The sequence below is a fragment of the Sparus aurata genome, chromosome 12 (genome assembly GCF_900880675.1).
Source record: "Sparus aurata chromosome 12, fSpaAur1.1, whole genome shotgun sequence".
Taxonomy (NCBI): domain Eukaryota; kingdom Metazoa; phylum Chordata; class Actinopteri; order Spariformes; family Sparidae; genus Sparus; species Sparus aurata.
In genome coordinates, this window is record NC_044198.1 from 18693897 (window position 1) to 18707144 (window position 13248).

The 13248-nt window shown below is 41.0% G+C and overlaps 1 protein-coding gene across 12 annotated transcripts in view; it reads left to right on the plus strand.

Moving 5' to 3' along the window:
• The window catches only part of nup214 (nucleoporin 214), a 34254-nt gene extending 21309 nt beyond the window's left edge, over positions 1–12945 (plus strand). For 3 of the 12 annotated variants that reach the window (XM_030435294.1, XM_030435297.1, XM_030435296.1), the window contains exons 30-37: positions 1246–1313; positions 1443–1638; positions 1723–1875; positions 3788–3823; positions 4050–4221; positions 5927–6072; positions 9743–9776; positions 12179–12945. In XM_030435294.1, coding sequence (XP_030291154.1) covers positions 1246–1313; positions 1443–1638; positions 1723–1875; positions 3788–3823; positions 4050–4221; positions 5927–6072; positions 9743–9776; positions 12179–12215 — 842 coding nt within the window. In that variant the 3' untranslated portion in view covers positions 12216–12945. Of the gene's footprint in view, positions 1–1245; positions 1314–1442; positions 1639–1722; positions 1876–3787; positions 3824–4049; positions 4222–5926; positions 6073–9742; positions 9786–12178 lie in introns of all 12 variants that reach the window. The other 9 variants (XM_030435302.1, XM_030435303.1, XM_030435306.1 and 6 more) reach the window with 6 other exon arrangements.
• The last annotated feature ends 303 nt before the right edge of the window (positions 12946–13248 follow it).

Genomic DNA, 13248 nt, shown 5'->3' on the forward strand with positions numbered 1-13248 from the left:
TTAAAGTGACGAGCTGCTCCCTGGATGTTATGTACGCTGCTTTTTGCTAATTCTAAGTAGCATCCAAGCTAGTAAGAAATGCATTTTGTCAACTCCAGTGCCAGAAAGAGTCCCTCAAACACACCTGGTTTGCACATGCACACACTAATTTTGACTTGCCTACGCAGCAAAATGCTCACACTGTAGGCTGCAGCAAAGGAGACCATTCTGAAGCTGTGCAATCGGTTTCGGTTCACCAAATTCATGCTGGAATCATTTCATACTGTTGCTATTTATAAATTAGAGATTAACACCTTCAGGCTTTCAAAGTAATGGGGTAAACAAAATTCTTAATTTCACACCAGTCAGCCAGAAAAACAAGCAACTCAGCCAGAAACACTGTCGTCACTCACAGCGCCGTTGTGGCTTCTAATCCGAAACCGTTAAAGGACCAGTGTGTAGACATTAATGGCATCTAGTGGTGTTGTTGCAGATGGCAACCAACTGAATATCCCTTGGTTCACCCTCCCCTCTGGTTGCCACAAAAAACACAAAAGGCCCTTTCTAGACTGGAGTCGGTGTTTGGTTAGTTTATTCTGGGCTACTGTAGAAACATGGAGAACTCTTCAGAAGAGGACCTGCTTTACCCTCTGTTAATATAAAGCAGGTCATTCTTAGGTAATGAAAACACAATGGTTCTCAGTTTCAAGGGAGTACACTTGAATAAAAGTAATTGTGAATATTATATTACAGTTCTCCCCCTTAATCCCCTTTATATCTTTCAGACTGGTGCTTTTAACTAGTATCTGAAAACTCGCTTTATTAGTTTATGTCTGTGGAGTCAGTGAACTGTCAAGGAGGCTGTGCGATAATTTCAACTCATTCAGCTGACCGGCTAATTCTGACTGTAGTATTCTGTGACCGGGTTGAGGAGTGGTGTGGCAGTCTGAGTGAGGAGTGTGGCATCAGGGGAGTTGTCCCATTCCTAAACATTCTCTAAATTCCCAGAGCAGTATGGGAATGTGTGTGTCTCTGATGGACAGCTGATGTTGGGCACAGCTTTGTCGCTCATGTCGACAGATATTAAAGGGGGTTTCGAGTTTCCAGAGTCAGCTCATTCTGTTTTATTACTCTGTGGGAAGAAAAAGAAGCTGTACAGCGGTGACTATAAAAAAAAGATTATGTGGAATCCCAGCTATATATCTAGCAGTGTAGAGTAAACAGAGAATATATCAGTCTTGAATGTCTTTCTCCTTCTTACTACAGCTTTTGGCTGCTCGTCCGGCCAGTCGGTGTTCGGCCAACAACCCAGCGGTGGGAATTTATTTGGACAGGTATAATCCCCTTTTTTCTACCTGTGAATTTATTGTCTTAAATTGTAAAAAAAAGAAAAAAGAAAAAAAGAAAGAAAGAAATGTTCCCATTCTTCTGGACACATTGTATAAGTAGCATTTCTCTCGCAGCAGCAGCCATCATCTGGTGGGAGTCTGTTCGGTTCAAGTTCAGCCAATGCAGCCGGCTCAGCTGCTGGTGGAGGGTTCTTCAGTGGCCTGGGAGGTAAACCGAGCGAAGACGCTGCCAACAAGAACCCATTTGGCGCGCCTGCTGCCGGCGGAGGGTTTGGGCAGCCTGCTCAGACAGGTGAACAAACTCAACAAGGTTGTTGAAACTATTTTACAAAAGTACAGCCATTTTAGTTTCTTTTAGAAGATACATTTATCTATCTGCCAATTTCTCCTCTAGGTGCCACCAGTCTGTTCGGGAACAGCGGTGCCAAGACCTTCGGTTTTGGGCAGTCGTCCTTTGGTGAGCAGAAACCCAGTGGGACGTTCAGCACTGGAGGAGGGACCGTTGCATCCCAGGGATTTGGCTCCTTCTCTTCTCCGTCAAAGCCAGGTATGGCAGCGGGGAATAACAGCATCTAGAGCCAGGATATTTAAACATCCAACATGGTGAATTAAGGGTTTATTTTGACCAAGCCAGAGGTGGTAAATACTTGACTTACAAAGATGGGTTTAGTTTGTTTCTGCTGTGTGTTCACCACGAGTTAATTAGGCTGTTACGCTCATTTTAGTTCGAAATCAGACGGAGTACAGTTTTAGGTTTCGGTTGAGTATGGAAAAAAGGTGTAAGAATATTTCCTTTCATAGAATAGCAGAGTTTATTTTGAACCTTGTGAACTTCCATGCTGAAACTAAGAGGGCAAATCCCTAAATATACCCTCATCCACTCACTGAAAGTGATGCTTGCTTGTACTCTGCAGTTAACATTTCACCAGGCGATTTATGCCGCTGACATTTTCAGACCAGACTTGTGCCGTTCATACTTCTTTGGGAAAGGGTTTAATTTTCTTAATTAGATTTGAGCACAGGGCCAAGCAATTGTAAATAGTGTTATTACCACAGAATGTCCACGCCCTCACCTGGTTGAGTTCGTATTAGTGATGTTTGACATCCTCTTTTCTGTCATATTTGTCATGATCTAGCTCAGGGGCCTCTGGGTTATTGATGTGTGAGGTTCAGTGATAGTGGCACGGCTGCGATAGAAACCCTGTGCACCTTTACATAATCGCATTTTGCACAGCAGCCGACTCTTGACATTGCTTTCTCCTTTATCATCTGAGCTACAGCAAAGTGCCCTTATCTCCTCGCCCCAGCAGAGCAGAAAGTGAGGTTGCCAGACTCCAGTATTACCTGCCTGAACACTGCTGATGCAACGTTACCTCTCAACACTGCTAAGTCACAGTGCGATGAGTCAGAGATAGCTCTGAATGATCTATTTAAGCTTCATAATTTCATTTTAAATGAGCGACCTATGTCTTGGATTATCACCATTTAATAGCGCTGCAGTGTTAGGGTTTAAAAAAAAAGAAAAGTGTCAATTTGTCGTGCGTGTTTAGAAAATGATCCAGTTTTCTGCTACAATTTACATTAATCTGTTTTTTGTAACATTAAAAACATGTGAAGACAGCTAGAAATGAGCATAATCTGATGGTGTGCTTTGTCTTGGTGATTTGTAATGCTTTGCTTTGTGAACAAGAGTTACTGTTTGTCAGATAAACAACATCCACAAGTTCGAGTGTCAAGCCGTGCAGTTCATTTGGTCTCACTGCCTTTAAAATTGCTTTTGAAAAGGACCGACATGCCAATTTGTGTCCATGTCTGTCATTGCAGCTGATTCTGTCCTCAGTAAACTTTGTAAAAAAAAAAAAAAAAAAAGAGGACACCGTCTTTCACATGATTGCAACTGCAAACTTGGCTCCTGTTCACCCAAGCGCCAAGACTATTTGATGAGGAAAAAGTTAACAAGTTGGCATGTTTTTAAGATGTAAAGTGAGCTTCTTTATTTGATATTTTTTCTTGGCAATAATCAAGTCATAGCAATGGCAGCCATCAAAGCCATCCCTCCGCTCCACTGCGATATTGGTACCACTCAGCACACTAATGCCCTATCACTGGCCTCCGTACAGGGAATGTAATCTTGTTACTTTAGCTCAATCAATTATTTACTGGGGCATGCTGCTAGCCAGGCTGTAATTTCAGACCACCCTTTCTCCCCCTGCCACTCCCTCCTACCTCTGAGACTTTGAAGTGTTCATCCAGACATTAAGCTGGCACGGTGTGTTGTTCCAAAACGATAACAGACACAGTCTCAGTGAGTTTAATCACCATGCTCAACCACGAAACAAAACAGCGGAAATATGCTTAACAAACTCATTTTTTTATATCTGTTTAGAAAGTAGATTTGTGGTGGTTTCCACCCTGATTCCGACCACATGCAGAATGTATGTCTCTTCATATTTACACAGGAGTCCAAGCAGAACTGTTCAACCCAGGAACCCCCAGTGAGTAGAAAAATACCCCTTCACATGGAAAGGTGCAATATCCTGTGTCAGTAAACAATAGTTGCACCAAACCACAGAAACATCGTCGTGACTGACGTTTTTCATCTTTTCTTCATAGAGACTGTGCTGTAACTCCCTGCCTGTGTCCCGCTGCTTTCTGTTACGAACACTTTTTTAAGCACTTATCTGTTCCCCCCCCCCCCCCCCCCCCCCCCACCCCCCACAGGTGGTTTTGGCAGCGCTCCGGTGTTTGGGAGTCCTCCTTCCTTTGGTAGTGCCCCGGCATTCGGTGGTGGAGCAGCGTTTGGCACGAACGCTTCCTTCAACAGCAACATGGGTTCCTCCGCTGGAAAAGTGTTCGGAGAGGGAACAGCAGCTTCCAACATGGGCGGATTTGGGTACGAAACTTTATATGTTCTGTGAAAAGTCTGGAAAAAAAAGATTTACTAAGCTTTTTTTAGAATATATACTCACATATGTACATGCTTGAGACAATGTTGGACAAAATACTGATTTTACCATATGCTGCTGCTTTTTCTTTTTAATAAATAAATGTCTTGCCTTCTCTTCTTAATTAGGTTCAGAGATCCTTAATTACATAGTATAAAACTGGACTCGCAACACCTAAAGTTAGCAGCCAGCTAGCCAATATTGACTCTAGAGCCCCACCCATATATCGGCCTATATTGGCTTATCACATACATATCGTTGTTGGCCTATACGATGCCCAACATGTGCCGATAGGAGCTCTTTTCTATGAAATTATAAAAAAGATTATGTAAGAGATAGTTTACTATTATTAAATTCATGTTAAGTTAAGTGTGTTAGTCCACTGGTGACATTTTGGACGGATGCGTTTATAGCTGAACTGTAAAAAATCCTGTCCCCATTACACAACGATGTGTCCGATAACTAGATTTGAGGGATGTCCCCCCGGGTTTCATGTTTCCATCACTGCTGATCAGAGCTCGAGCCGACACACACATATGACACACATCCTCATTTGACCCTGGAATAAATGCAGATTGTAAATTTTTCCCATCAAAGACAACAAACAGATGTTAGTTTGTTAGTTTGTCGGGTGTGAACGGAACTTTAAGTAGTCGCACAGTAAACCTACCGGTCTATTTTTGGTTATAACATTGTTGCAGTTACTAAACATTTGATAACGTCAGTGTCACCAGGCTTTTCATGCAGTACAGAGGGGAGAGAGGAGCAGCAGATTTTGCCTGCAGCGTGAAGCAGTTTTTTTTTTTTTTTTTATGACTCTGAACATCTGTGATCTCTCGCTCAGTGCACCATCACACAAGCACAACACATAAAACAAATGAAGAGCAGCATTCAGCACATTGTTAAACACTCATCAACATCATAGTGAGGAAGCGATAAAATAAACCAAATGTAGACCGACCTTTAGAGGCCCCATTGAAATCTTTTGACATTATTGCCCTCTGAGACAGCTTTCTTTTTATATTACTCAAACAGGTAAGACTGAAGGTTTAAAGTTTAAAACCGTACCTCTTTAAAGCTCCCAGTGACTCAGTCTCATTCCAACTGAGATTTAATTTAAAGATACAGGAGCAGGGATTATTTAATCTTTTCCTCTTCTCTCTCATCTCTTCCAATCATTCCCACCCTGTCACCATCATGGTGTGTCCGTAATGTGCACGTGTTTTTGTTACAGTGAATGTGGCAATGAGCCCAAAACTGTGGGGGACTAGATTATTCGCCTCAGATAATCTCACTGCTGTCTACAGATTAAACAGGCCCGTTCTCTCTCTGTCTGTTTTGCTTATTCTCCCTTTCCTCTCCCTTGGGAGTTGATGGGCGTGGGTCCTGTTGAGGGGATTACCGCTTAAACCCCCCCATCTCTCAATCCTCACAAACACCATCTGACACCTTCTTCCTTACTGGCGTGTTTACAAGAAACGTACACACTATAGTAATTTCTCTTCTTAATCTCTTTTTTTTTTTTTCTTGTTGTACAAATAAATGGCTGTTTTCCCCTTTTTTTTAATGACATCCAGCTTTGTGTTTTCGCTCATTTTAATTCAGTAGTTGCAGTGGTGCTACATCATTGTCTGCATCTGCTTCCGTTTTCAGATTTGCCTCCCCTCCCAGTGGCCCGTCCTTTGGCTCCCTAGCCACTCAGAGCGCTCCGTCGTTTGGGGGCCTGGCCCAGCAGGGCTCTGGGTTTGGACAGCAGCCCAGCAGCTTCTCGGGCTTTGGACAGCAGCCACAGGCAGGAGGTGAGACTGCGACTTCAGTTGCCCCATTACCCCTTCTTTTTTTTCCTTTTTTTTTTTCTATTCTTCCCTCATCATCTTCAAACGTCCTCTTGGTTGGCAGCACCTCGTTGAATACTGACAGGAACTCAGTCAGTGGCTCAAGTGGAGTCTGACAGTGTCATTCAGGAGATTATGCATGTATAACACTAATGACTTCTTAAAACCAAACATGTATTTATTCCAGTGCAGTAATTGTACTTTCAGAGTAGAAGATGGTTTACAAACAATGTGTAGGTAAGGATTGTTGCTACAACTTTCTTTAAAACCAAAGAAGTATTTCATTTACTTTGACATATATAACACTTACAACGTGATTCATACGCCACGGGTAATTCCTCCGTTTTCCAGTGGTAACAAGTTAAATGTTATTAGTTCTCTTGACATCACAAGTTATTTATGTTATTATAACAGAAAAAAAAGCTTAGTTATGCCAAGATAACAGGATAGATTACCCAGCTACCGTGAGAGAACAAACTGTCGTTCCCTCTTATTACTTAAGAGCTGATGTTAAAGAGATCAGCAGCGCCATGCCAGCGTGCATACATGGTGTCTTGACAAGTGTAGCAACGGACTTAAGATGAAAATGTCATGGTCCACTGCCTCACATGAATTTGTTTTCTCGTCATGAATCCTCTCGTTATGACATGAATAACTTGTGATCCCAATAAAGCAAATAAAATATAATGATTATCATGTGGACTAATCATGCGGCCCTAATTGTAACCTGAGTGACTTTACATCTGTAATTAGAGATGCACCGATCAGGATTTTTGGGGGCGATCACCGATCACAGCGTCAAATCCATAAATTCTTCTATATTATTGTCTTGTATAACTTTCATATATTTAATTAATGATTCTTCTTACACAACATTGGCATTGTATTATTAAGTATACAAATTAGGAGATGAGAAAGTATCATGAATTGACCACCGTTTTATTGCAGGCTGAGGCAATGTGTAGGGCCCTATGAAATCCGTTTTATTTTTTCCCAAATTCCGTTTTTTCCGTTTTAATTTTTGGGAATTCCGTTTTTTCCGTTTTAATTTTTGTGAATCCTGATTTACTCTTATTAAACTACTAAAAACAGTGTGTTTTCAATGTAAATAACTCAAATGTACACAAATTAAGTAGAAATTACCTTAAATTAATTGAGGGGACAAACATATTTCCTCAATACTGTACCGTACAGTACAGTAAAGTGCATCAAAAATATTTTGACTTCATCATGTCTTCATACAGTAGTATATTTTGTGTTTTTATGTGTTTCATTGAATAAAAACATGGTCAGCTCTCAGGCAGATCCAGAAAAGCCTCCCAGCCCAGGCAGAGTCAGCTAAGAAGGCTGTGGCTAACGGGGCTAGCTAGCTAACAGCAGCTACTGTTAGCAGCAGTTAACAGTCACTCTGGTATTATATGCAAATAATATGAATCGGACAGTGGCTAACTCTGACGCATTACACCTTTTAATTATGATTTCTCAGGTCTGCTTCTTTGCAAAACAACAGTTCACCTGACACATACAAGTCGTTCGGGAACTGCTCGGCTCTGTACTGAGGGGTAAATGTCAAGCTTCTCAGCTTTTTCGCCGACGAAGACGGAGCCGTGGGCAGACACTTCGGCATGCTTGCATTGTTTTGACAGGAGAGCTCAGTCTGTGGGGAGGGGGAGCGGCAGCGACTTGTTGTGCCACCCAGATTTGGTTCCCCCCGTGCAGTTTTCCCCAGACAAAAGTTCCTCTTCCACACGAGAACAACATTTCAGTGAAATTATGTCAAATTCCGCGATATTCCGTGTTAAAAAGTAGATTCCGTTTTAATCGGCCAATTCCGCGATTCCGTCCGCAATTCCGTGATCGCGGAAATCATAGGGCCCTAAATGTGCAATATTTCACACTCTAGAGACTCTCTTAGAGACAACTTGGACTCAGCTTACATAGAGTAACTGTAGCTTACTAGTGGGAATGCATGCAGTCAGGGTGAGAATTTTGTCATTTTAGGGGCAAGTCCATTTGGCCTTCAGTTTTTTTTTCAGGGGCACCAAGGCCACTGAGTAAAATGTGTTGATTTACCTTTCAGACTGATACCATAACATCCTAATAAGACATGGATCGTGTATTAAAAATTTTTTTTTTACCAAAATCAAGTTAAAGTTACATTAGAAAGTAGTTTTTGTTAAGTAGGGTTAGGGTGAGGTGATTTTTGTGACACCACACTGAATATTAGTGTTATTGAATATTTCTCCCAAATTGAAATTCCCCAAAATTATGGCAAGGCACATTTTTTCCAAACAAAAAATTGTAGAATAACCAGCAGGAGACCACTGATGTGTGGAGTGATTTTGGTGACGCTACACTCTGAATAAAAGTGAAGTTATTGAATTTTTTGTAGTTTCTCTTTTCGGTGTTGCACTTTGTAGACGGTCCCTGCGCCCTCGGCTCACCGCTGGCGGACCATACAGACCAGAGTTAATGTCCAGACGCTCATTTTGATTAACATATCTACCTTACTACGGTAGAAAAGACCCGTCGTTTGTGTTTTAACAAGGTTTCACTTATGAGTTATTGATCCAGGAAGTTCGAATCTGTGAATATATTTCCAACTTTACCAGACTAAATCCTACCACATAAGTCAGTTACGTATCATGTCAAAACCGGCTGCGCTCGCTTTCGCACCTGTGCTGTAAGTTTCGTACTTCTGTTTTGAGACGCTGCTGCTGTTTGAGAGGCTTTCACGTGAGATCATCGTAATGATGAGACTCCACCTGCGCGAACCGCAAACTGACTGAAGTTACTGTGAGTGACTACTGTGCACTCAGGTGGCTGTAATTAAAGGCAAGCTCGCTACGCTGACCGGGCCAGGGGCACAGAGGCCACTGTGGCCGTATGATGAGTTTTTTTTTCACGGGGCATCAAGGCCAAAGTGCAGGGCAACAGCGGCCATGAAATTCCCTCCCTGCATGCAGTTAATGCACTGTCTTTATACCTAAACGTCATCTGATCGGCCTGATGTGATCTATTTTGAGAACTCCGATCAAAACCGATAGGGGCATTATCGGCCGATTGCGATCGGTTGCCGATCGATCGGTGCATCTCTATCTGTAATGGTACTGTACTGTACACGTGTCACATACTGAGTTGCTGCAGTTGTTTATGTACTAATAAAAGTTTGCATCATTTTGACATTTCACGTGTCATCTTGATGTGTGCTGAAACTTTCTGGGGCAAGTCACATTCAGAAATGTGGGAATCATGACCCAGATTTGTCAGCAGATCAGAGTTATCTTGTCGTCTACCTCCCAATAATTTCTGGGTATGTTTCTCTTCTCTCTCATTAACAGGCTCTTCTGCAGCCTATAACTGCTCTATTGTTAGTCATATACAGCCAGTATCTGTGCACTTGCCCCCTTTTGTCCATTCATCTTTCTAAACCTTCTCCGCCTCTGTCGTTCAGAGCCCCCCTGGGGTGGCAAAGCTTTGCCTGTGTCAGGTCACGTTGCGTACGCAGCGCGCAGACAGACACACTGATCTGCTTTGGGATTATGAGTTTTCATCTTCTGACACACTGACGGGCAAAACGTTTTAATGCTACAGAAACCAAATTAATCACTTCTTCTCCTTTTTTGTTTCGTAGGGTTCTCTGGAGGAACCTTCGGGTCAGCAAACCAGTAAGTGAGGTCATCACATTTACTTTTAATTCTTGTCTGTCTATATGTGTGTGTGTGTCTTTTTGAGTGTGTGTGTGTGTGTGTCTACCAATGAGTAGACAGACCCATATTTCTCCCAGGCTTCACCAGTGCACGGTGCCTGCGGTGCCTGAAGCTCACATTTTTCTTCCACAACACGACTCCCCGTAGAACCTCTTCAGATTTTATACCACCGTCACCTCATCTGACCTCACTTATTTCCCTTTCCTCCTTCTTTATTCGTTTAGAGTCGGATTGGAGTTTTACTGCTAATTCACTGCATTGAAATATAGAAAAGGTTTTTCTCTGCTTTCAACCTTAAATAAAAGGAGGCATACATAAACAAATACAATCTTTTTCTAACACATAAAACAGTAAATACCGTGCAATGATGCATATGCTGCATCATTCTAACCCCGTGTGGAAAGTCGCCGTCCCTTAAACTGGCCCTGCACGATGGAACGCTCCAGCAGCACTTCCTCCCTAATTGCCCTCCTGCGATTACATTTTCATCCCCATCCCTACTCTCCCTCCATCCCATTCTCTACCTCACCCCTCTCCTCTGCTGCCTCTCCCACCGTTTTCGCCGCTACGTGTCACATGGCAGCCAGCGTTCCCCGGGGTGTGTTCCAGTGGAATGCACTCTGAAGTGTGCAGGAGTGTGTGGAAGACGCCGCTCAGCCCATTGGACACATTCACATACTGTTAATAATCCTCCTGCCTCGCTCTTTTTTTTAGATTTTTATTTTTGTGTGTCTTCCTTCTAACTTCATGCTCAGTGACTACGTTTATATGCACGCTGTTAATCCCAATATGCCAAATTAAATATTGGTCTTTTATAAAAGAGCATATTCCATTTGGATACTCCAAGTTATTATTCAGAATTTAGTTTTAGGAGCTTTATTTTGACTTATATACAGCACATTCAGAGTGTGCAACCAATTGGAGATTTTACAGCTGCGTGCGACAGAGCCCAACTGATATAATTGGCTCATATTAGCCTAGTACGGATATATTGGTATCTGCATATACTATAGGTTGTCCAATATGTGAAGATGTGAAAAGATTATAATGCAGCGAAAGATGTGTGGGGAAATTTATGTAAGAGGGGTCAACCAATACAGCTTTTTCACAGCTCATACCGATTATTAAAAAACAAGGAGACTGAAAGCCGCTATTTGTGACCGATATTTATTAGCTTTAACAAAGTCTTTAAATTTAGAACAACCAGTCATGAAACCTAAGTACAATTTACTAGAGTACTGTTTTAAAGTACAATTTTGATTTACTTCATGTGAGTATTTCCATTTACTTTTACTTTTTCCTCTCCGCTACATTTATTTAATGAATTTAGTTAGTAGTTACTTTGCAGATTCAGATTATTCAGTGTTTTCAAATCACTGTGAGAGAAGATGATCCATCCGAGTCAAAGTAGCACACTTTAGAGTTAGTTTATTTTTTTGGCAATCTGAGTAGTTTGAGTATATCTCAATGTACGTCTATGTGTTTCGGTCAATACATCAATTATGAACCTTTTTAATAACGGTATCAGTATCGGCCTAACAAATGTAGTCAAATCAGTCGGGCTCTAGTTTGCATCAAACATCCACTTGCCTGTTCACAGTCGGCTCTGTGCACTGTGATGAAGGACTTGCACACAAACCACACAGCCACCAGTTTGAGATGCATGCCTTAAAGAAAAGCCCACATTGTTTTCTGTAATGTATGTTTATACTTACTGCTGATATTGTGATGTGATTTTATATTTGACTAGTTATGTCCTTTGTGCAGCTATTCTGGCCCCGTCTTGGCAAAGAGTCGCTTGTAAAATTAGATTTTAATGTCAGTGTGACTTCCTAATGAAACAAAGACTATATACATTTCTGGTCGGAAGGAGAAACAAACCTAATTTTAAACATTATGACACAAGACTTGGATATCAACAGGTTTTAGGAGATGTGTAAGTATTTTCATTGCCATATTTAAGGAGGTGGCTGAAGCAAAGACGCTGTGTTTGAAAAAGTCAGCCATCAAACACCTTATTTTGACCAAAAGAAGGAAAATGGCTCCGGCCATCCCGATTTTCTATATTTTGTCTTGATAAACTAATGAAAATATCTTAGTGGGAAGATGCACAGCTCCTTGTGAATGGGAATATTGCATATAATATTTGCATTTGTGTTTGATATCTGTTGAACCCAGAAATACTTGTTGAAATGCTCCAATATTCGGTATCTTAATGACAGCACTGTTACATCAGAAGGAAACCTGGACAGGGTCGCTCATTATAATATTATAACTACTTGTAGTGTTTAAAGCAATGAATCTCTTTTTAAATAATTTCTTCTTCTCTGCTTCGAATGTCATCGGAATTCTGCTTTCAGATCAGGTCCTCAAACATTTTCCAGTTGGAGAAGTTAGCTTCATGAGATCTTCAGTGAGCCGGACGTCGCTGCCGCAGATCATTTTCTGCAATCAAGCTCTTTGTGCCTTACGGTGGACAGAAGGACAACGGGGAAGATTGTATTAACTTTGGAATTAAAGTGAATTAGAAGAAATTTAGAAGCATTTTCTCTGGGCAAACGTTTCTGTACATTTTAGAAAAAACTTAAGTTTACAAGCAGTGTGCAATCATACTAATATACATGATCGTAATTGAAGTTCATAGAAGCAGAAGATGTGTCCTACTGGGTGTCGGGAAACATTTTTTTTTTCTCAATGTTTCTGAGTGTCGTGAACAGTTTTTATGAATTGGAAGTCACTGTATACTTTTACACGTTTACGCAGTTTAAGGACTTGTCAGTTTACAGTTTTCTTGTCATTCATTCTCCTCTGGAGGTTTTGGCTGCAGCATTTTTAAAGTCTCTGTTTCTGCACATTAAAACATGGAAATGCCAAAAAAAAAGAAAAAGCTCTGAAATGTAAGTTTTTCAGTCTAACACATCGTTCAGTTTCAGAACGTCAAAACATGTGATCTCATAAAGAATGTACCAAAATGAAACAAACCCCATATTTTGAGCTGTTATCATAAAAAAACAGTATTGTGGTTCGAGATGTTTAAGTCCTGTTTTCTCTTCTTCTTTGCGTTCCTCAACGTGATGTATATTTTTACATGACAAATGTAAATTAAAATGAAATTTCTCCAACGAAATGATTTGTTTTCTCAGAATTATTATTCACTGATGCATCGTGCTCGTGCTTAATTGAGTCATTCTTGTGATGATGAAAGTGTAAACAAAAGTGCACATCATTCAATCTGATTATAATGTGAATAATTCCCATTTTCTGTTGAAGTTCATATTTAAAGCCTTCAGATTTCTCCTGAAGTAAACATTTTTTTGATTTTTATAGAATTTTGTTTCATTAAAAACACCTTGACCATACATTGGAATTGCACTTAGCATCCTCACAGTCAAACTAGCGTATAACTAAGTTAGTATTCCCTTAATGGAGA